Source organism: Notolabrus celidotus, chromosome 20 (assembly GCF_009762535.1).
Source record: "Notolabrus celidotus isolate fNotCel1 chromosome 20, fNotCel1.pri, whole genome shotgun sequence".
Lineage (NCBI taxonomy): Eukaryota > Metazoa > Chordata > Actinopteri > Labriformes > Labridae > Notolabrus > Notolabrus celidotus.
The window spans coordinates 2,569,381-2,590,412 of NC_048291.1; the positions used below are offsets into that span (position 1 = coordinate 2,569,381).

Here is a 21,032-nt window from a genome sequence, read left to right on the forward strand (position 1 = left end):
AACTTAATCAGAAAAAAGACTTCAAATAAAATAAAATCAGTACAGTAAATTAATCAAATAAATAAATAAATACAGTAAATTAATAAATATATCAAATAAAATAAAAACAGTAAAATAAATAGAGTAAAAATAATCAAATAAATAAATATAGTAAATTAATAAATATATCAAATAAAATAAATACAGTAAAAATAATCAAATAAATAAATATAGTAAATTAATAAATAAATAAAATAAAATTAATATAGTAAAATTAATCAAATAAATAAATACAGTAAATTAATAAATATATCAAATAAAATAAGTACAGTAAAATTAATAAAATAAAATAAATTAATACAGTAAATTGCTAAGTATATCGAATAAATAAATAAAGTAAAATTAATCAAATAAATACAGTAAATTAAAATATGCAAATTAAATAAATATTTTAAATGTAATCAAATATAATAAATGAAATCAATACAGTAAAATTAATTAAATGAATTAAAAAGATCAGATCAATAACTAAATAAATAAGATAAATAAATGTTAAAACAGTGATTCTATTAATTCAGTCCAGGGGTAAAAATGAATGACTCCAAGTTAAAAGCCAGATTTAAAAGGTGAGTCTTTAGTTTATTTTAAAAACACTCAGAGAGTTCAGAGACATAAAGTCAGAAAGCTCCCTGTGTGCGAAACATGGGGAAAGTTTCAGAAACTTCCATCATCAAACCCGGGCCGCTGTCGCCGCCGTCGCCTCCTCAGGACCACGGCGTCTGTAAACACAGCGTACAGCTTAAAGCTGGTCAAACTGTCGCTCCTCTTCTCCTAACAGATAGAAAATAAACACAAGAATCAAACTCTCCACGAGTCTGAGATGAAAGTGAAAGTGTTAGAGACGTGAAGGGTTAATAAATGTGCATCAGTCCATGTCCCAGTGAAGTCAACGAGCCTGGACCAGAGGCCTGGACCCGGCCCTGCAGAGACGGACCGCAGGGGACTGAAGGCTGCTGAGCTCACATCAGTGTGACCTTTGACCCCAGCTGCCCTCTGCTGATGCTCCGCCTTACACTGGACTGAAATGTAAAGCTGAGGTGTTAATATGCAGAAAGAGGCGCAGGGGTCAAAGGTCATCACAGAAGAATTTACCAAAGCCTTGTTTGTGGGCCGTTCAGACCTCAGACCTCAGACTGAACAGGTCTCCGCTTTTAGACCACGTTACTCAGACCAGAGAGAGACTGAAGGTAAGGACGCTTCTTCACTGAGAGGACGGATCTTTATCTGACGCAGGTTTAATGTCTCTGACTGAGAGGACGGATCTTTATCTGACTCAGGTTTAATGTCTCTGACTGAGAGGACGGATCTTTATCTGACTCAGGTTTAAGGTCTCTGAGAGGACGGATCTTTATCTGACGCAGGCTTAATGTCTCTGAGAGGACGGATCTTTATCTGACTCAGGTTTAAGGTCTCTGAGAGGACGGATCTTTATCTGATGCAGGTTTAATGTCTCTGAGAGGACGGATCTTTATCTGACGCAGGCTTAATGTCTCTGAGAGGACGGATCTTTATCTGACTCAGGTTTAAGGTCTCTGAGAGGACGGATCTTTATCTGATGCAGGTTTAATGTCTCTGAGAGGACGGATCTTTATCTGATGCAGGTTTAATGTCTCTGACTGAGAGGACGGATCTTCATCTGATGCAGGTTTAATGTCTCTGAGAGGACGGATCTTTATCTGATGCAGGTTTAATGTCTCTGACTGAGAGGACGGATCTTTATCTGACGCAGGTTTAATGTCTCTGAGAGGACGGATCTTTATCTGATGCAGGTTTAATGTCTCTGAGAGGACGGATCTTCATCTGATGCAGGTTTAATGTCTCTGAGAGGACGGATCTTTATCTGACTCAGGTTTAATGTCTCTGACTGAGAGGACGGATCTTTATCTGATGCAGGTTTAATGTCTCTGAGAGGACGGATCTTTAACTGATGCAGGTTTAATGTCTCTGAGAGGACGGATCTTTATCTGATGCAGGTTTAATGTCTCTGACTGAGAGGACGGATCTTCATCTGACTCAGGTTTAATGTCTCTGAGAGGATGGATCTTTATCTGATGCAGGTTTAATGTCTCTGACTGAGAGGACAGACCTTTATCTGACTCAGGTTTAAGGTCTCTGACTGAGAGGACGGATCTTTATCTGACACAGGTTTAATGTCTCTGAGAGGACAGATCTTTATCTTAAGCAGGTTTAAGATGACTCAGGTTTAAGATGACTCAGGTTTAAGATGACTCAGGTTTAAGATGACTCAGGTTTAAGATGACTCAGGTTTAAGATGACTCAGGTTTAAGATGACTCAGGTTTACTACAGTCATGTTTTTAAACTGTGTTTTAAATATTATGCTGTCCTGGAGTTCAGAGACACCTTAAGGACGTCTCATGAGCTTCTGGTTTTACTCAGTGTGTCTTTTTGTCTTTTGACCTCAGAGTCATGAAGTGTTAATCTGAATAATGTCTATGATGCTCAGATTAATGTGTTTTTATTGTCTCCTCACACAGATGCGTGTCTCCCTCACTGCAGTCGTCCTGCTGACCTCAGCTCTCAGTCTCTCTGCTGAAGCCTTCAAATGTCCTCGAGTGTGCAGCTGTGACCGCGCCAAGCTCACCGTCACCTGCATGGGCAAGAACCTCACGGAGGTTCCCCCGTCTCTAGACGAGGTGAGGAGTTCACAGAGAGGGCAGTCTGAAGGGGGGGGGGGCGTCAGAGGGACGGACCTCCTCAGACCGCTTCAGTTTAATCCCTCAGTCCCTCCTTTAGAAGTTAGGGGAACGTTTCAGACCTCTCACCTGTGAGGGTGAGGAGGTCATGCTCATCGCTCTGAGCAAAGTTTACATGTTCTCAGATTCATGCTTTCATCAGTAAGTTAGAGAGAGAGAGAGAGAGAGAGAGAGAGAGAGAGAGAGAGAGAGAGAGAGAGAGAGAGAGAGAGAGAGAGAGAGAGAGAGAGTATGAAAGAGGACAAAGAAACATGAGAGAATAAAGACTGATGATAAAGTAAAGATGGGATCATCAACACGGACCCTTTAAATGATGACAGGAGTATTAGTGATGATGATGATGATGAAGAGGATGATGAAGGTGATGATGAAGATGATATCTGTATGATGTGATTCAGGCGGGTCCGTCTCCTCCTCACAGATCTCCCTGAAGCTGGATCTGAGGAACAACAACCTGCAGGTTCTCTCCAGGGGAGCGTTTAGCCACGCCCCCTACCTCACACACCTCCACCTGCAGCGCAGCAACATCATCACGGTGAAGGAGGGCGCCTTCCGGACCCTGGGCCGCATGGTGTCCCTGAACCTGGCCTACAATAAGATCGACATCCTGTATCAGGTACGAGGGGGGTCGGGGGGAAAAACTGCAGCGCCTTAGAGGTAGGTGCTGACTTTCTCTCATCCTCCCCGTCTGTTGCAGGAGTCCTTTGACGGCCTCTCCTCCCTGAAGGAGCTGAACCTGGACCATAACCGCATCGAGGAGATCCAGCCCGGAGCCTTCAGTCAGCTGGGCTTCCTCAACACCCTGGACCTCACACACAACCAGCTGGTCTACATCCCCAACATGGCCTTCCAGGTACGCACACCTGTGAGTGAACACACACTGAAACACAAGACCCAGACTCAGAGGTGAGCATGTCTCCTCTCTGTCAGGGTCTCAACAACATCAAGTGGCTTCGTCTGAGCCACAACGCCCTCAACAACCTGGCCCCCGAGGCCTTCGCTGGCCTGTTCACCTTAAACCGTCTCAGCCTGGACCACAACGAGCTGCAGTTCTTCCCCACGCAGACCATGACCCGGTGAGACATCAGAGGGGTATCACTGACTTTACTTTAAACTTTATTAGATTCACATCTGAAGCACCTTGATTTAATGATCAACCAAACACTCAGAGAGCTGCTGCCAGGACCAGACCCTCCCCCCAGAGCTGAGAGACCTCAGAGATACAAGCTCCTCCTCTCTCACCTCCTCATTTTGTCCACCAGGGGGCGTCCTGGTTCAGCTGAGGCATCACATGTAGATTGCAGAGGGTCTAGTCTGAGGATCCTGAATTATTCAAAATTTCCAAAAATGCATCTTAAATCCATCAGTGAGGCAGACTCCTGCAGGGTCCTGCAGACCTGATCCTGCAGACCTGATCCTGCAGACCCAGCTCTACACTGACTTTATGAGATCCTGAGGAGGATCTCTCTGATAGACAAAAGAAGATTAACTAATCAATCTTTATTTACATAATCACAACACATGTCATCCTCAGAGTCTTTCAAAACAGAGCAGGTCCAGACCGTCCTCTATGTTCTATTATTAACAAAGACCCAACATCAAGACCAGATAAGATCCAGTCCCATCTTCCAGACCGGACTCAGTCTGATCTCATCTTAATCCACCATGAGCAGAGCACTTTGCAGCATTTAGCAAGTTACAGTGTGTAGGAGATAAAAGGAGGCTAGAGGTGATGAACTATCTTTGTGGGGTGTCGGTCAGGACACGCAGGCAGGAATTTGGTTCACTTGTTTATTGTAGGTACAGGAACATCAACAGGCAGGAAATTGCATCATCTGTGGGTAGGTCTGTATAGGTGTTCTTATCTGGGTATGTGTGTGTGTGTGTGTGGTCTATAGGAAACAGAAATAAACAGGAATTAAACTTAACAGTGCTTATACAAACAATAATGATACAGACAGCTCTACAGGCTGGCATACTATCAAATTATATTAATTCTGTTACCAAGCATTATTTATGGTGTAATAGTGCCCTCTGCTGGCGAGCATAAATCACTGTCATTACACACATTAACTGGTTATATAGTAATTACAAACACACCTCTTCAAATAACCATTCGGACAATGAGCAGCTCACACAGCCTATACTAATTGTAAACCAAAATCTTATTACTAAATTATCTATCATAGCATCTACTGTAGCTATCTATCCTACTGCACCAGCGGCCATGAGACACGTGCCTCACCATCGCTATACATCCACCACGGGCGATGCAGGAAGGCAATCCGACCGAATCGGACAATACAATCATAATCCTTGCAGTAATACTATAAAGTAAATAACATATACAACAACTTTTGTACAGAAATAGGATTATTATATAATTAGCTTGGTGTATGAACAACACAAATTACTAAGTTAACAGAACAGGATAAATGTATGAAACTAAACAAGTTACTCACTTTATACAAAGGACGCACACCAAAAAGGCACAAGATGATGAGAAAAACTAAACTTCGGACTCTAGGGAGCACACAACTAGCGATCGTCTCACGTCTCCAGTCTCCCGTCTGCAGGGGCGGGTCTTAAACACTGCAGGAAACCACTCGTCTACTACTTTAAGTGACAGCTATGTAACCAATCACATTTAAGGAACGACTGAATATGATGCAACTAATAACGGTTAGAACTCTGATGCTTATGCAGTTTTGTACAGCCGCCCCACAAATTGAGGATTAATTTGTCAAACAGCGTGCAGTAAACACAGTGTACACTAAGGCTTGGAAGCTGTATCCTCTGGGATTTGAGGTAGCACAATAAGTCTGGCAACAGGTCTGGTATATGTTCTGTCCTTCGTTTTCACATCTGCGACTCTTATCCGTCCATCACTGCCAGGGTACAGTTTAGTGACCTGTCCCACGGGCCACAGTGCCCGGGTTAATTGAGGGTCCACTATCATCACTGTGCTGCCTGCGATGAGGTCGGGAGTATCTCTTCGCCATTTCTGTCTGGCTTGCAGGGATGGGAGGTAGTCCTTTGTGAATCGAGTCCAGAACTGATCAGCGATGACTTGACTCTGGCGCCATCTTTTCCTGCTCAGTAACTCTGTGTCAGCATAGACCACCTGTGGAAGTAAAGGATCAGGCCGCCCCATTAGGAGAAGGTTTGGAGTGATCGGATCCGGGTCTGCAATGTCAGACGAGGTGTATCCAAGAGGTTTGGTATTGAGAATGGCCTCTATCTCAATCAGAACAGTCCTAAGCACCTCTTCACTCACGGACTGAGAACCGAGTGTGACATGCAGGGCGTTTTTTAGGGTACGTATTTCTCGCTCCCAAGTTCCTCCAAAATGTGGTGCACTGGGTGGATTAAACTGGAAACGGATTTGCTGTTTTGCAAGATTTGCCTGAAGATCTGGAGCAAGCTTGGAGAAGGCCTCTCGTAGTTCTCTCTCTCCGCCTCGGAAGTTTGTCCCCTGGTCACTTATGAGCTCAAATGGCTTTCCGCGTCTTGAAATGAAGCGCCTCAATGCCATTAGGAAGGATTCCGAATCTAAGCTGTGAAGGAGATCCACATACACAGCCCTCGTTGTAAGGCATTTGAATATGATGCCCCATCTTTTCTCAACTCTGCGACCGAGTTTTATCAAATAGGGCCCAAAACAATCTACTCCTGTGGAATAGAAGGCTGGCTTCAGGAGGCGAAGGCGAGCAGGAGGCAGATCTGCCATCTTAGGTTCCATAGCTTTAGCACGCCATTGTTTGCATCCCCGGCAGCTATGTTGGTAGTGACGGATTGCCTGTCTCCCCCGCAACACCCAGTATCTCCTTCTGGTTTCGGAAAAGACCCTCTCTGGTCCAGGGTGACATAACTGCTCGTCAATGTATTGGATAAGGAGCTGAGTGACTGGATGTTTTGGGTCTAATACTATGGGATGCAGAATGTCTGTGTCCAGCTGTGTAGCTCGGCGGAGACGTCCTCCCACTCGAATCAGCTGCATTGTGCTGTCAAACTCGGGAGCTAAACAGCTGAGTCTGCTATTTTGTGACACCTGTTTACCTGATTTCAGGCTACTGATTTCCTCCTTGAAACAATCCTGTTGGGCTTGTTGCAGGATGATCTTTTCAGCCTCTCTGAAGTCATCTGCAGAGGGGGGCGTGGTTGGATCTGCCGCCCCGTGTACTCTCTGGGCTGTAGCTTCCAACAGGGCTTGGTAAGTAGGAAACAGGTGAGTATCAGGACAAACATGAGGGTTTGTGGTTTGAGTCAGAGCACAAAGGGCAGACTTGCGCAATTCCTCCTTTAGCTCTGTTTCTTTCACAGTGGGTTCCTGGGGCCACTGATCAGGAGGCAGGTGGAGAAACAAAGGGCCGTCATGCCATCTGTTTGGAGGGACTAAATCATGGAGGGTTTTGCCCCTTGTTATTTCGTCAGCTGGATTGTGGATGGAGTTAACATAGTGCCATGCATGCTGAGAGGTGAGGTCATGAATTTCAGCTACTCTGGTGCCTACAAATACTTTATATCTGCAGGAGTCTGATCTGATCCAGTGTAAAACGGTGGTGGAGTCTGACCACAGGATCACCTTCTCAATGGGCAATGTTAACTCTTTGTGTAGGACGGCAGCAATCTGGGCTCCACTCAGGGCTGCACAGAGCTCAAGTCTGGGTATGGATAACTGCCGCTTAGGAGCCACTCTGGAACGGGCCATCAGAAATGAAACATGTATTCTTCCGTTATCTCCCTCTGAGCGAAGATAGCCTACAGCACCGTAAGCCTGTTCTGAGGCGTCACAGAAGATGTGGATTTGGAATCTGTCATCACTTGGATGGTAGCACCTTTGTAGGACTATCTCAGGAAGGTGTTGGAGTTCCTCCTCCCAGCTGTTCCACTCCTGTAGTAAGGTGTTTGGGAGTAAAGGATCGTCCCAACCCCGTTCTTTATCCCACAGACACTGGACCAGTACCTTAGCCCGGGTGGTGTAGGGGATAAGGTAGCCGAGTGGATCATACTGGCTAGCCAGCACACGATAAATGTTGCGCAGAGTAGGCTGGTCATAAGGGACTGACCGATGTTTGTAGCTCAGGGTGTCTGTTTCACAGTGCCAGCGCAAGCCTAGCGTGAGCTCCTGTGCATCACTCTTGTTTTGTGAAAGCCATAACTCACTGCTATCTGACCTTGCTTCTTTGGGGAGGTGACTGATGACAGAGGGCATGTTGCTGGCCCACTGACGCAAGTCAAAGCCACCTGTAGCCAGCAGGGCTCTCAGTTTATTCAGGAGGTGGCGTGCTTCATCAGTCGTAGGGAAACTTTGAAGACAGTTGTCCACATAGAAACAGTTGTCAATGGTGAACCTCACGTCCTCCCCTGGCTGGCTGTGGTCTATGACGTGCTTCTGTACAGCATACATGGCACAACATGGGCTGCATGTCGTGCCGAAGGGAAGTACCTGCCATTCATACACTGTGGGGGGAAGTTCTATTTTCAGGTCCCGCCAAAGAAAACGTAGGAGAGGTTTATCTTCCGGCAGAAGGCGGACCTGGTGGAACATCCCTTTGATGTCACCACTGATGCCCACAGGATGCTGACGGAAGCGTAGTAGGACTCCCAGAAGAGAGGAACACAAGGTGGGTCCTGGGAGTAAGGCCTCATTCAGGCTCTGACCTTTGAATTGGAAGGAGCAATCAAAGACTATTCGATCCTTGTTGTTATGCGTCACAAGGTGGTGGGGGATATACCATGTTTCTTTTGCCTCCTCCTCTTCTCCAGAGGTCAACTTGAGAACATAGCCGCAGGTTTCCAATTTTTGGATTTCTTCTCTGTAGGAAGAGGCCAGTTCAGGACGTTTTGCCAGTTTAGCTTCTGTGTTGCGAAGCCTTGGCATAACAGCTTCTTTGGGAGCTTGTAGAAGGGGGCTGTCTTTGATGCGAAGGAGAGGTGTAGCATAGCGTGCTACTCCATCGACGGGTACTCTGCAGGTTTTCTCATCCAAAAGAGATATGGCATCCTGATCTTGCTTGGACCTGGTAATCACCTTTTCATTTCGCTGAGGTAATACATCTAGCTGCCACAATCTCTTGACATTCTGCAGTAATTCAGCTTGGGGTGAATTGCAGCTCAGATGAAAGCAGTGAGTAGTGACTGCATTCTCTTGTATGTCTTGTGCTGGGCCCTGGAGTGTCCATCCCAACCTTGTCTTCAGCGCTGCAGGGCCACCTGGAGGACCCCTGCGGATAGGCTCAATAGGAGTGATTAAATGAGTGTTATCTGCCCCAATAAGGAGGAGAGGGCAGGCACGCTCATAATGTTCCAAAGGGAGGCCTTGCAGGTGACTGTACCTCTTCTGTAGCGCTGCCACAGGATGAGAATGTTCAGACAGGGTGAGTCCAGCTCCTGTGAAGACATTGTTCAACTTATATCTCCTTTTAGGGTTATTTGCAGAGGAGATCTGGAAGGATACTGTGGATCCAGCCAGCATCGCAACATCATGTCTTACAGTCCTGAGCGCTAGCTGCTCCGTTTCTCCATGGAGTTGGAGTTCATTAGCAGCCTCTGGGAGCAGAATGGTTCTCTCTGACCCATCATCTAACACTGCAAATGTTTCCAGAGAGTGATCTCCACTGTAAAGGATGACCTTGTTGATCTTTAACAGGACCCGACCACCAACAGTTGCTCTGTCCAGGTAATACACTCGAGAAGAAGGATCTTGCTGCGGTGTTAGATGAGCTGGGGGTTTGCTGTCTTCAGCGGAGGTGATAGTAGTTGACGGGTTTGTCCCTTCTCTCGGCCTTTGGTTAACATCATGCAGGGCTCTGAGATGTTTCCCGTTGCAGAGAGAGCAGGGCTTTTTCAGATCGCACTGTGCAGCTTGATGAGCACGGCAGCATCTCCAGCAGCGTTTATTGGTTTTGATCCACTGAATAATTTGTTCTCTGCTGAGTCTCTTAAACTCCTCACACTGTGTTAAGAAGTGGTCTGTTTTCTGACAATAGGGACAGAACATTTTGCGTTGCTTCTGAAAGGTCGGAGCAGATGCTGGAGTGTGAAAGGGAGCTCTGCTGGGTTCTGTTTCTCTGCCATGCAGCACTGCAGTCCCGCTTGTGGGCTTTGGCTTCCGAGGCTCTCTGCGTGGCTCACATCTGACTTCTTGTTGTAACCAAGCTGAAAAGTCAAGCAGGTTGTATGTAAAGGCATTGGGCTTCATAAGAAGTATGTACCTCTTAAACTGGCGATAGTGATCAGCAGGAAGTTTCTCCAAAAGGCGTTCTACATGTGACCCACAGGAGAGCTCAGCGTAGCCCTCGTGACCCAGAGTCTGTAGTAGTCCTACTAATGAATGGATACGCAAGGCAAAATTGTCAAATGCAACTCCATCTCCTTGGCGAATGTTTGGCAGTTCCATGATGGCTCTGATCTCCTTTTGTGCTAACTGTCTGGGCTGTCCATATCTTTCATCAAGAGCCTGGAGTGCAAGTGTGAAAGGATTTGTGGCATTGGAATATGCAAGAGCCAGGCGCCGAGCAGCATCCACTTTGAGATGATCCAGGAGTAGGTGGTACTTGTAGTGTTCTGATTCATCTGGTGGCAACAGGTTCACGAAGGCCATTCTTAACATCATGTACTGTGTCTCATCTTCCTTTGTCAGGTTAGGAAATGAGGGACCTTCCACCCTTCCATACCTCTGGGTTCTGTATGCAGCGGGTGGGGGAACAGCTGCAGGTGGAGTGAATGCAGGTCTTACTAGTGGATACTGATGTACTGCTGGCATACCTGGGTGCAGTGTACGGGGCTGCGAAGCAGGGTCTAGGCTGTAGTATGGTTGCTGGACTGTTGAACCAACACGGGAGGTCGTGAACTGCTGCAGTGGATTGGTAGGTGGAGTAGTAGGTCTGAAAGCAGAATACTGGGCAACGGTCTCAGGATATAAGGAGCGCTGGACAGGAGGTGGTGAGATACAGGAGGATTGGAAGGGAAGATCAAGATGCGTGCTTCCTTCATCTACTGATGAAGCCGTGGGACTTGGTATAGGCTGAAAGGGAGTGGAGGCTCTGGAAGTCACTTCTTCTTGAGGTGCTGGCTTACAGGCCACCGACACGCGCTTGAGATGTGAAGGATGAGTAGAGGCAGCTACGGACACACTTGCTTCGGGGGGGTGAGGAGTGGATGGTCTCATCAGGTCCATTTGTCGCTCCAAGTACTCCATTTGCCTTTGTGCTGTTTGAGCAAGGGCTTGGTTAGTCTTGCTTTGAGTCTGTACTGTTTCTAGGAGTGCACGGATGAGGTTATCTGTACCACTATTCCTGGATGACTGCGAACGAGCTGGGCTACTCGTGTTTGACACATCTGTTGAGGAGCGGAGTGATGCTGCTCCAGCATCCTGTTGGCCAGGTGCTGTGCATTGGATGTCCTCAGTCTCATAATCATCCAGATAAACAGGGCGTACAGTCATGCGCTGGGAGCGTCTAGGAGGTGTTGATGCTGGTGACTGGTTCTCCATTATCCACAAAAACAGTCAGGATCCGGCTCGAAGGACCATTTTGTAGGAGATAAAAGGAGGCTAGAGGTGATGAACTATCTTTGTGGGGTGTCGGTCAGGACACGCAGGCAGGAATTTGGTTCACTTGTTTATTGTAGGTACAGGAACATCAACAGGCAGGAAATTGCATCATCTGTGGGTAGGTCTGTATAGGTGTTCTTATCTGGGTATGTGTGTGTGTGTGTGTGGTCTATAGGAAACAGAAATAAACAGGAATTAAACTTAACAGTGCTTATACAAACAATAATGATACAGACAGCTCTACAGGCTGGCATACTATCAAATTATATTAATTCTGTTACCAAGCATTATTTATGGTGTAATAGTGCCCTCTGCTGGCGAGCATAAATCACTGTCATTACACACATTAACTGGTTATATAGTAATTACAAACACACCTCTTCAAATAACCATTCGGACAATGAGCAGCTCACACAGCCTATACTAATTGTAAACCAAAATCTTATTACTAAATTATCTATCATAGCATCTACTGTAGCTATCTATCCTACTGCACCAGCGGCCATGAGACACGTGCCTCACCATCGCTATACATCCACCACGGGCGATGCAGGAAGGCAATCCGACCGAATCGGACAATACAATCATAATCCTTGCAGTAATACTATAAAGTAAATAACATATACAACAACTTTTGTACAGAAATAGGATTATTATATAATTAGCTTGGTGTATGAACAACACAAATTACTAAGTTAACAGAACAGGATAAATGTATGAAACTAAACAAGTTACTCACTTTATACAAAGGACGCACACCAAAAAGGCACAAGATGATGAGAAAAACTAAACTTCGGACTCTAGGGAGCACACAACTAGCGATCGTCTCACGTCTCCAGTCTCCCGTCTGCAGGGGCGGGTCTTAAACACTGCAGGAAACCACTCGTCTACTACTTTAAGTGACAGCTATGTAACCAATCACATTTAAGGAACGACTGAATATGATGCAACTAATAACGGTTAGAACTCTGATGCTTATGCAGTTTTGTACACAGTGGCAAGGACAAACTTCCTTTAACAGGCAGAAACCTCCAGCAGGACCAGACTCATGTTAGACCGGTCTCTGCCTGATGAAGGGTCTCTTTGTCGGGGTCAGGCGGTCTCACCTTCTCCCTCTCCTCTCTGTCTGTCCCTGAAGACTCCGTGAGGTCACGCGCCTAGACTTGAGCTACAACCCCATGACCTACCTCGGGGAAGAGTCTGTCTCCATGGCCAAGCTGACTCACCTCTACCTGGACCACATGTCCCTCCAGGACCTGTCAGACCAGGCTCTGTCAGGGGCCCCCCACCTCACCCACCTGGACCTCAGCCACAACCAGCTCCGGTACCTGGAGCCCCTGAAGGGCCCTAAAGAGCTAGGCAGCCTCAACCTGACGGGTAAGACTGTTCTTCTGACCTTCTTTATGTAAACCTTTAAGTGTGATGTTAAAGACCCGGGTCCCCCTGTCTCTCAAAGGAAACCCGTCCTACTGTAACTGCTACCTGCGGCCCCTGAGGGTGTGGGCCGGCCTCAGAGGCGCTAAGCTGCTGGGGGTCTGTGCTGGGCCTCCTCACCTCTCAGACGAGCCGCTGCAGGCCGTGGATCCTCAGGACCTGCGCTGCCGGAGCCGAGGGGAGACTCTGCAGGACGAGTTAGAGAGAGAGGAGGCGAGAACCCGGGACGCCTCCCCCACGGAGAAACCCAAACCCAGAGCCAAGTGTCCGGGTCTCTGTGACTGTGACGTGAGTGTTTCTCTGAGGACCATGAGCCCACTCTTCAGAGCCTGCTGATGCTGCATGCTTCTGATCCTGTACAGCCTGTAGACCACTTCAGACTCCATGCTGAGGTCTTTAAATGATCAGGTCTACAGAGACCACCAAGCTCAGTTTTCATCTGGTGTTTCTGATCCTCTACAGTCTGTAGACCACTTCAGACTCCAAGCTGAGGTCTTTAAATGATCAGGTCTACAGAGACCACCAAGCTCAGTTTTCACCTTGTGTTTCTGATCCTCTACAGCCTGTAGACCACTTCAGACTCCATGCTGAGGTCTTTAAATGATCAGGTCTACAGAGACCACCAAGCTCAGTTTTCATCTGGTGTTTCTGATCCTCTACAGTCTGTAGACCACTTCAGACTCCAAGCTGAGGTCTTTAAATGATCAGGTCTACAGAGACCACCAAGCTCAGTTTTCACCTTGTGTTTCTGATCCTCTACAGCCTGTAGACCACTTCAGACTCCATGCTGAGGTCTTTAAATGATCAGGTCTACAGAGACCACGAGCCCAGGTCTCACCTTGTGTACCTGATGAGATGTTCTGTCTTTAACACGCCGCTCTGATCTGACTCCTCACAGACTGAAGCCCAACACGCCACCTGTGAGGGTCGGGGTCACACCAAAGTCCCTCGAGGGTTCCCCGTGAAGACGCAACTGCTGGACCTCCGCAGAAACCACTTCCACTTCCTCCCTGTGAACAGCTTCCCGGGCACGGGACAGGTACTCTCTCTGCACCTGGAGCTCTGCAGAATCCACGAGATCGAAGCTGGAGCCTTTCGGGGGATGAAGAAGCTCTACTACCTGTACCTGTCTGACAACGACCTCACCTCTTTGGACCCCGGAGCCTTCACCGGAGCCCCCGAGCTCACCTACCTGCACCTGGAGGGGAACAGACTGCTTCAGTTTCCTGGACCAGGTCAGTGGTTTACCCAGCAACGGGGTTCACATGTAGACCATGTCCTCTAACTTTCTCTGTTCCTCCTGCAGCGCTGAAACTCCTCCCGGGTCTGTCCGTGTTACACCTGGAGAGGAACGCCATCTCTAAACTCGACCCTGCAGGTTTACTGTCCTCCGTGACCCCCCTACTCAGAGAACTGTACCTCACAAACAACACCATCACATCCATCGCCAAGGCCGCTCTGGACTCAGCACACCTGGGTATACTCCACCTGGACTCCAACCAGCTGACGGAGATGCCAACCAGTGCTCTGTCTAAGGCAGATAACCTGGAGGAGCTCAAACTGTCCCACAATTCAATCCGCTGGCTGGGACCAGACTCAGTCCAGCCCGTCTCCCAGAGTCTGAGGAAGCTGTACCTGGATCAGACGGGCCTGGAGAAGGTAGATCTTTAAAGAGTCCCCATTGTTCCGTCTCGTGGTCTTTAATGGTGATCTGTCTGATGTTAAAATCCTCACAGCTCTTTGAAACTGTTCCTGGTTCAGATCTCTGGAGCCGCTCTGGGTCCTGGTCTGAGGACTCTGTCTGTGAGAGGAAACCAGCTGAAGGAGCTTCCTGACCTGAGCCTGCTCACCGGTCTGGAGGAGGTGGACCTGCAGGAGAACCCTCTGCTCTGTGACTGCTCCTTACTACACCTGCGCAGGTCAGTGCACGGCTCAGTTTAACCCTTCGCTGTCTGGACAGCTCAGCTTTAAGGGGTTTATTCTAACAGGATGAAAGCTGGCAGGGACTCTGTGTCCCCGTATGACTGCTCCTGAAACGTCTCCTGTCTCTGCTCTGCAGGTGGATGGAGAATGTAAGTCTGGAGGTGGTCGCAACCTGTGGTAACCCTCCTGAGGTCAAAGGTCAGAAGGTCAAGGAGGTCAGTGTCTTCAAGTCCTGCCCTGAAAACGGCTCTCCTCCAGAAGTGAAGGTTGTTGTGGACTCTGGACTCTCCAAACCCAAACCACGTCTCTCAAAGGTCTCTGCAGTCAAAGCTCGGCCTGCCAAGCCCAGAAACAAACAAACCAAAACAGGGAAGAAGAAACCGCAAAGGAGACCGCCAAAAACACCAAAGAGCAAGAAAACACTGATATAACCAAGAACACAACAACACATGCTAACACAACCAAGAGCAAGAACACACAACAACACATGCTAACACAACCAAGAGCAAATACACACAACAACACATGCTAACACAACCAAGAGCAAGAACACACAACAACATGCTAACACAACCAAGAACAAGAACACACATCAACATGCTAACACAACCAAGAACAAGAACACACAACAACATGCTAACACAACCAAGAACAAGAACACAGAACAACACATGCTAACACAACCAAGAACAAGAACACACATCAACACATGCTAACACAACCAAGAGCAAGAACCTAAACAACACATGCTAACACAACCAAGAACAAGAACACACATCAACACATGCTAACACAACCAAGAGCAAGAAAACACAACAACACATGCTAACACAACCAAGAACAAGAACACACAACAACACATGCTTACACAACCAAGAACAAGAACACACAACAACACATGCTTACACAACCAAGAACAAGAACACACATCAACACATGCTAACACAACCAAGAACAAGAACACAAACACAGAACAACACATGCTAACACAACCAAGAACAAGAACACAGAACAACACATGCTAACACAACCAAGAACAAGAACACACAACAACACGTGCAAACACAACCAAGAGCAAGAACACACCTTGTTTAATAAAGTGTTTATAATTAAAGTTTGGGATTCATATGATTCACTCTGTTTACATCAGTAAAACAAACACAACAAAGCTTTTCAGAAAATATAAAGTAGAAATTGATTTATTTTTCTGATGATGTAAGAGATGAACTATATGTTAAATTAGTTGTTTATAATAAGATCACTGACACATGCCACCTCAAGAATAAGTCATAATAATAAAATGATGGGGGGTTAATGAGTCCTGTATATGGAGGACAGAGTGCATGTTGTAAAGTGTTGTTTCTATTGTAAATATTCAGACATTAATCATTGTTACTGTGATGTGTCTGTTATGTTTTAGTGTTTTAGACTTTATAGGCAGTTTTCATATTTCTGTATTTGCAGCTTTGATCACTTCAGAGTGGGTATCTCATCTGCAGACACATAATGTAATTATTTAATCCTGATAATGTATGGAACTATTGGATCTTAATGTCTGTCATAAGGTGCATGAGCATCAACTTCGATATAGATTTTGTTGACCTCGGGGCTCCAGCGGTTCCATGGTGTAATGGTTAGCACTCTGGACTCTGAATCCAGCGATCCGAGTTCAAATCTCGGTGGAACCTGACTTTTTCAGGCTCCCATCTCATCACAGAGCTAAAAAAAAATGTTTTAGCACAACTCAATCAATCTGAAGAATAAAACTCACTACAGAGGCACGTCTGATAATCCAGAATAATCTGCATCACGTGGTTTCTAAAGATGAGTTCAAAACAGTGGGAATTCAGAACCTCAGTTTAAAAAACAAAACACTGAAAACGAATTAACAAAGCAATAACCAGTGGTGGACAGTAACACAGTAAATTTACTTGAATGTTGTACTTTAGTACATTTTTTGAGTATCTGCACTTGAGTATAATTTTTTTGGGGGAACTTATTAATTTTACTCCACTACATTTGAAAGACAAATATCATACTTTTTACTCCACTACATTTCTATCAATGCTCTAGTTACTCTCTACTTTTGCTTTGAAGTCAGCTCATGAATTTCCTTTTCAGAGATCAGATCCCAAAGACCGTAAACTGTTCATGTACTTGTGTTTGGTTTGTCTCAATGGTGTAGCTGTACCTCGGTTGAGCTTAGAGCAAATCCAGATCCAACATTATTCAGATCAGGCCGTTCATTTAGTCAGAGTGATGAAGGCAATGGCCAAGAAGGATGATGATTCTCTACCTGAGCACCACGGCCATGTTCCAGATGAACATTTTGAACTTGTCTGTGCTTGTAGTAAGTTAGTCTATATTTCATGGTATATGTCTTAGATATTTTACACACTGAAGAGACAAAAACAACTTCCACAATCGGGAAGATGGGGATTTCCGAGGAGCCGTGAATGCATCACCCCCGTCAGTGTCTGACGACAGAGGCTACTTCCGGGTTTCTTAGTGACGCAGTAAGATGGCGGCAGCAGCGATGGATGTGGACACGCCAAGCGGCGCAAACAGCGGAGCTAGCAAGAAACGTTTCGAAGTGAAGAAGGTAAAGTTGTGTTTAATGAGTCTGTGACGGAGTTTAAAAAGACTTAAAACACAGCCAACTTCCGGGATAACTTTAAATGAGCTCATTAACCTTAAGCCGTTAACAGCTAGCTTAGCAGCCCGGTAGGTTAAAGTTAGCTGTTAGCTGTTAGCTGGGCATGAATCTGCATTTATCTTCTAAACAGCTGAGCTCGTTAACCTGTCAGAAGAGGATCATGTAGTGCTGTGATACAAAGACTCAACCCTCAGGAAGGTGTAGGTGTTTCACTGAAACCTTAAACTCAACATGAACCTGAGTTTACCTGAAACTCCTTCATGATCTCCGGGAGTTAATGTAGCTTAGCTGTGCTGCTAACCTGAAGCTAACTGAGCAACAAGACGTTTAAACTGTTTATTTAAATACAGAGATCAAAAACGTTAAACATTTAATTTTAAGAGCTCTGTTTACACTGAATACTGCACATGTTTGAATTAGATTCATCTTTAATCCGATTAAAATAAAGGTTTGATTGAAGTTACTGTACTTTCATTGTTTTGATGTAAAAATCTGTCAAAATAATCAATTATTAATCACCTAGGTTTGTTGTAACATAACTGTCTTTTTTTACTGTTTTATTATTGTAATGTATTTTTTATAATGTTTTATTTTATGTGTCCTTTTGCTTATCTGTGAAGCACTTAACCCTCCTGTTATGTTACGGGTCAATTTGACCCATTTTTAAAGTTTAAAATTTAAAAATTGATCAACATCACTTCATAAAAATTAAATGCAAAATCAAATGAACAAAAATCCAAGTCATGTAAAACCATTGTAATCATATTTAGGGTTTTCCAGTGTACATTAAAAAAGGTGTAACATGAGTTATCCTCACTGAACCATGATCTGTGAGAATTAAAACAAACACCAATACACTTAATATTGATTTAAAATGTTAGTACTGTAGTTAATAATGAGATTTTAAAAAAGGTTTCTTGGGATTTTTTTGGGTTCTGACACTTTTGGATCATTAAATATGCTCTGGGTCAATTTGACCCAGGAGCATTATTGCTGTCCCTAAGAAACGAACATAACAGGAGGGTTAACTATCCTTTAAAAAAAAAAAAAAGCTCTATAATTAAAGTGGACTGGACATAAACTCCATCAGAACTCACCTGTTACCCTTAATGTGACGGTCTGCAGGTTTTAGAAAAGTAAAGATAGACCTGTGTGATTTTAATATGAATGATCAATGTTTTGATTTTCAAAAATAGACGTTTGGAAATGAAAAAACTATAAAATAATCTCTATGATCACAAGGTGTGAGTCCACTGAGCATCAATCAATTAATTAATTAACCAGTCAAGCTTTATTTATACAGCATTTTTAATAGAAATCAAATGCAATTCAAAGTGTTTACAGCGACTGAAAACAAGAAAGTCAAAATGACATAATGATCATAATAATACATTTTATTTAAAAGTTCCTTTCTCAACACTCAAGGCTACTTCACAGAGGGATTAAAACACAATCAAATAAAATAACACAATAAAATAAATAAAAGCAACAAGCAGAGTAACACCAAGTTAAAAATGAAGCAGAGGAAATTAAACAGAGACTGGGACTGGAACAGATGGGTTTTGAGTTTTGATTTGAAGAGGGGTAGAGAGTCAATATTTCTGATCTCAGGTGGGAGTGAGTTCCAGAGTTGGGGAGCAGAGCGACTGAAAGCTGGTGCTGAGACGGGCAGAGGGCACAGAGAGGGGGAGGGAGGAGGAGGAAGACCTGAGGGAAAAAGAGGGGGTGATAATGTGGAGGAGATCGGACAGATATAGGGGGGGGTGAGAGGTTGTGGGTGGCCTTGAATGTGTACAGGAGGATTTTGAAGGAGATTCTGAATTTGAGTGGAGCTGCTGGAGGACGGGGGGGATGTGGGGAAAGGAGGGGGTTCTAGTGATGATGCAGGCAGCAGAATTCTGGACCAGTTGAAGCTTAAGGAGGGATTTGTGAGGGACACCGAAGAGGAGACAAGATACAAGACCAAGTTTACTACAAATAAAACATGAAAATAAGTTAAAGCATCAAAATAGCAATAAGAGAATTAATAGTTAAAATAAAAAGGGTCAGGATAAAAGTTGAAGGTGAATAAAACAACATTAAAATAAATATAATGAATTAAAATTATAAAATAAAAGCCCGACTGAATGGATGCGTCTTTAGAAGTCTTCCCTCAGCTCCCCCATGAGGCTCAGCTCCTCCATGAGGCTCAGCTCCTCCATGAGGCTCAGCTCACTGACAGGACGTCCAGAAGCCTGTGGTGAGGCTAACAGGAGTAGCTTTAGCTCTGAGCCTCAACGGGACTGAAGACAGTTTATTCAGTAACATGAAGTAGAAACATGTCATGAATTAAAGAGAGTCCAGGACGGACGTGTTTCTGTCTGCTCAGGTCATTCAGAGAGTCTCACACACCACCTCACACACATACAGACCCAGAAACATTTCTACACACATATATAGTGTCGTATGTAGAAAATCTCAAAGTAAACTTGAGCCCTCTGTGATCACAGACTTAAGCCCCTGCTCTGCTGTCTCCATGACGATCTGAAGTTGTTGTTGTCAGATAATCAGATAAAGTGTGTGTTTGTGTCTGACCTCTGAACAGTGGAACGCCGTGGCGTTGTGGGCCTGGGACATCGTGGTGGATAACTGTGCGATCTGTAGGAACCACATCATGGACCTCTGTGAGTTCACATCCTCTCCGTCTCCTCAGACGCTCAGCTGTCAGACGTGTCGCCTGTTTGTAGAAGTTTAAGTTAACATGTTTCTCCCCCCGTCTTCAGGTATAGAGTGCCAGGCCAACCAAGCGTCTGCTACCTCTGAGGAGTGCACCGTCGCCTGGGGAGTCTGCAACGTGAGTCTCCTTCACGCCTCCAGGGCGACGCTGCAAAAACACCTCACTGTGATTTTCCTAATGTCAGGATGGTGATCTTCAGTTTAGAGCCCTCTTTTTAAAGTTCACTATAAAGACTATTTTACAAGTTACTGACGGTACGACGACCTCACCCTGTTTCAATGTGATCCTTAAAGTTCAAAGCTTGGTCCGTGAAGGGAACTGGACTTAGAGCTGAGTTCTAAACAGACTGCTGGACTGATTCAAGAATTTATATCAAGTCCTCTTTCCTGTTGAGATCAAGCTTTGAATTACTGTGACCTGGATGACTGAAAGTACCTTAAGTGACATCATTCATAATCTAATGACGTCAGGAAAGAAGGTAGAGGAGACGAAGTATCTGAACTCAAACCTCTGACCTCACAGCTCTGATGATGGTCGTCTCTTCAGTCAGTGATCAGCTGTGCGGTGTGTTTATTAACACTGTTCTTGTTTCTCTCCGTCCCAGCATGCATTTCACTTCCACTGTATCTCTCGCTGGCTGAAGACTCGACAGGTGTGTCCTCTGGACAACAGAGAGTGGGAGTTTCAGAAGTAAGTGACGCTCTTCTAGATCTGAGATGTTTCAGTGAAGGTTTAAAGTGAATCCTGTCAGAGTGGATCAGATTTAAAGAACACCTGTGTCTCTGTTTCTGCAGGTACGGACACTAGCTCCTCTCACCTTCCTCTCCGGGCTCCTGAAGAGCCGACCCTCAGTGTTCCTCTCCTGCTCGTGACCCCTCGTTATTTTACACCCGTGTCTTTGTTTTGGTATGTTGTACACAAATAAACTTGATTGTTGACACAAACAGGTGTTTGTATTTGTGTGAGGAGGTTTCAGTGAGTCTGTGATGATG

The 21,032-nt window shown here is 45.2% G+C and overlaps 2 protein-coding genes and 1 non-coding gene across 3 annotated transcripts; all 3 read left to right on the top strand.

The window, feature by feature from the left end:
- Window positions 1-501: 501 nt before the first annotated feature.
- On the top strand, window positions 502-15,171 carry chadla (chondroadherin-like a). The gene is made up of 11 exons (XM_034710715.1): window positions 502-605; window positions 2,536-2,694; window positions 3,176-3,370; window positions 3,452-3,607; window positions 3,685-3,830; window positions 12,450-12,688; window positions 12,768-13,033; window positions 13,644-13,980; window positions 14,052-14,404; window positions 14,507-14,664; window positions 14,805-15,171. Exons 2-11 carry the CDS (start codon window positions 2,536-2,538, stop codon window positions 15,097-15,099), a joined length of 2,304 nt encoding a protein of 767 aa, XP_034566606.1. The 5' UTR covers window positions 502-605; the 3' UTR covers window positions 15,100-15,171.
- Window positions 15,172-16,284: 1,113 nt separating this feature from the next.
- Window positions 16,285-16,356, top strand: trnaq-cug. Its single transcript has one exon. It is a non-coding gene; the product is annotated as a tRNA-Gln (tRNA).
- Window positions 16,357-17,137: 781 nt separating this feature from the next.
- On the top strand, window positions 17,138-20,984 carry rbx1 (ring-box 1, E3 ubiquitin protein ligase). The gene is made up of 5 exons (XM_034710604.1): window positions 17,138-17,270; window positions 19,909-19,987; window positions 20,087-20,157; window positions 20,645-20,730; window positions 20,835-20,984. The coding sequence occupies exons 1-5, from the start codon at window positions 17,190-17,192 to the stop codon at window positions 20,845-20,847; spliced, it is 330 nt and encodes a 109-aa protein (XP_034566495.1). The 5' UTR covers window positions 17,138-17,189; the 3' UTR covers window positions 20,848-20,984.
- The last annotated feature ends 48 nt before the right edge of the window (window positions 20,985-21,032 follow it).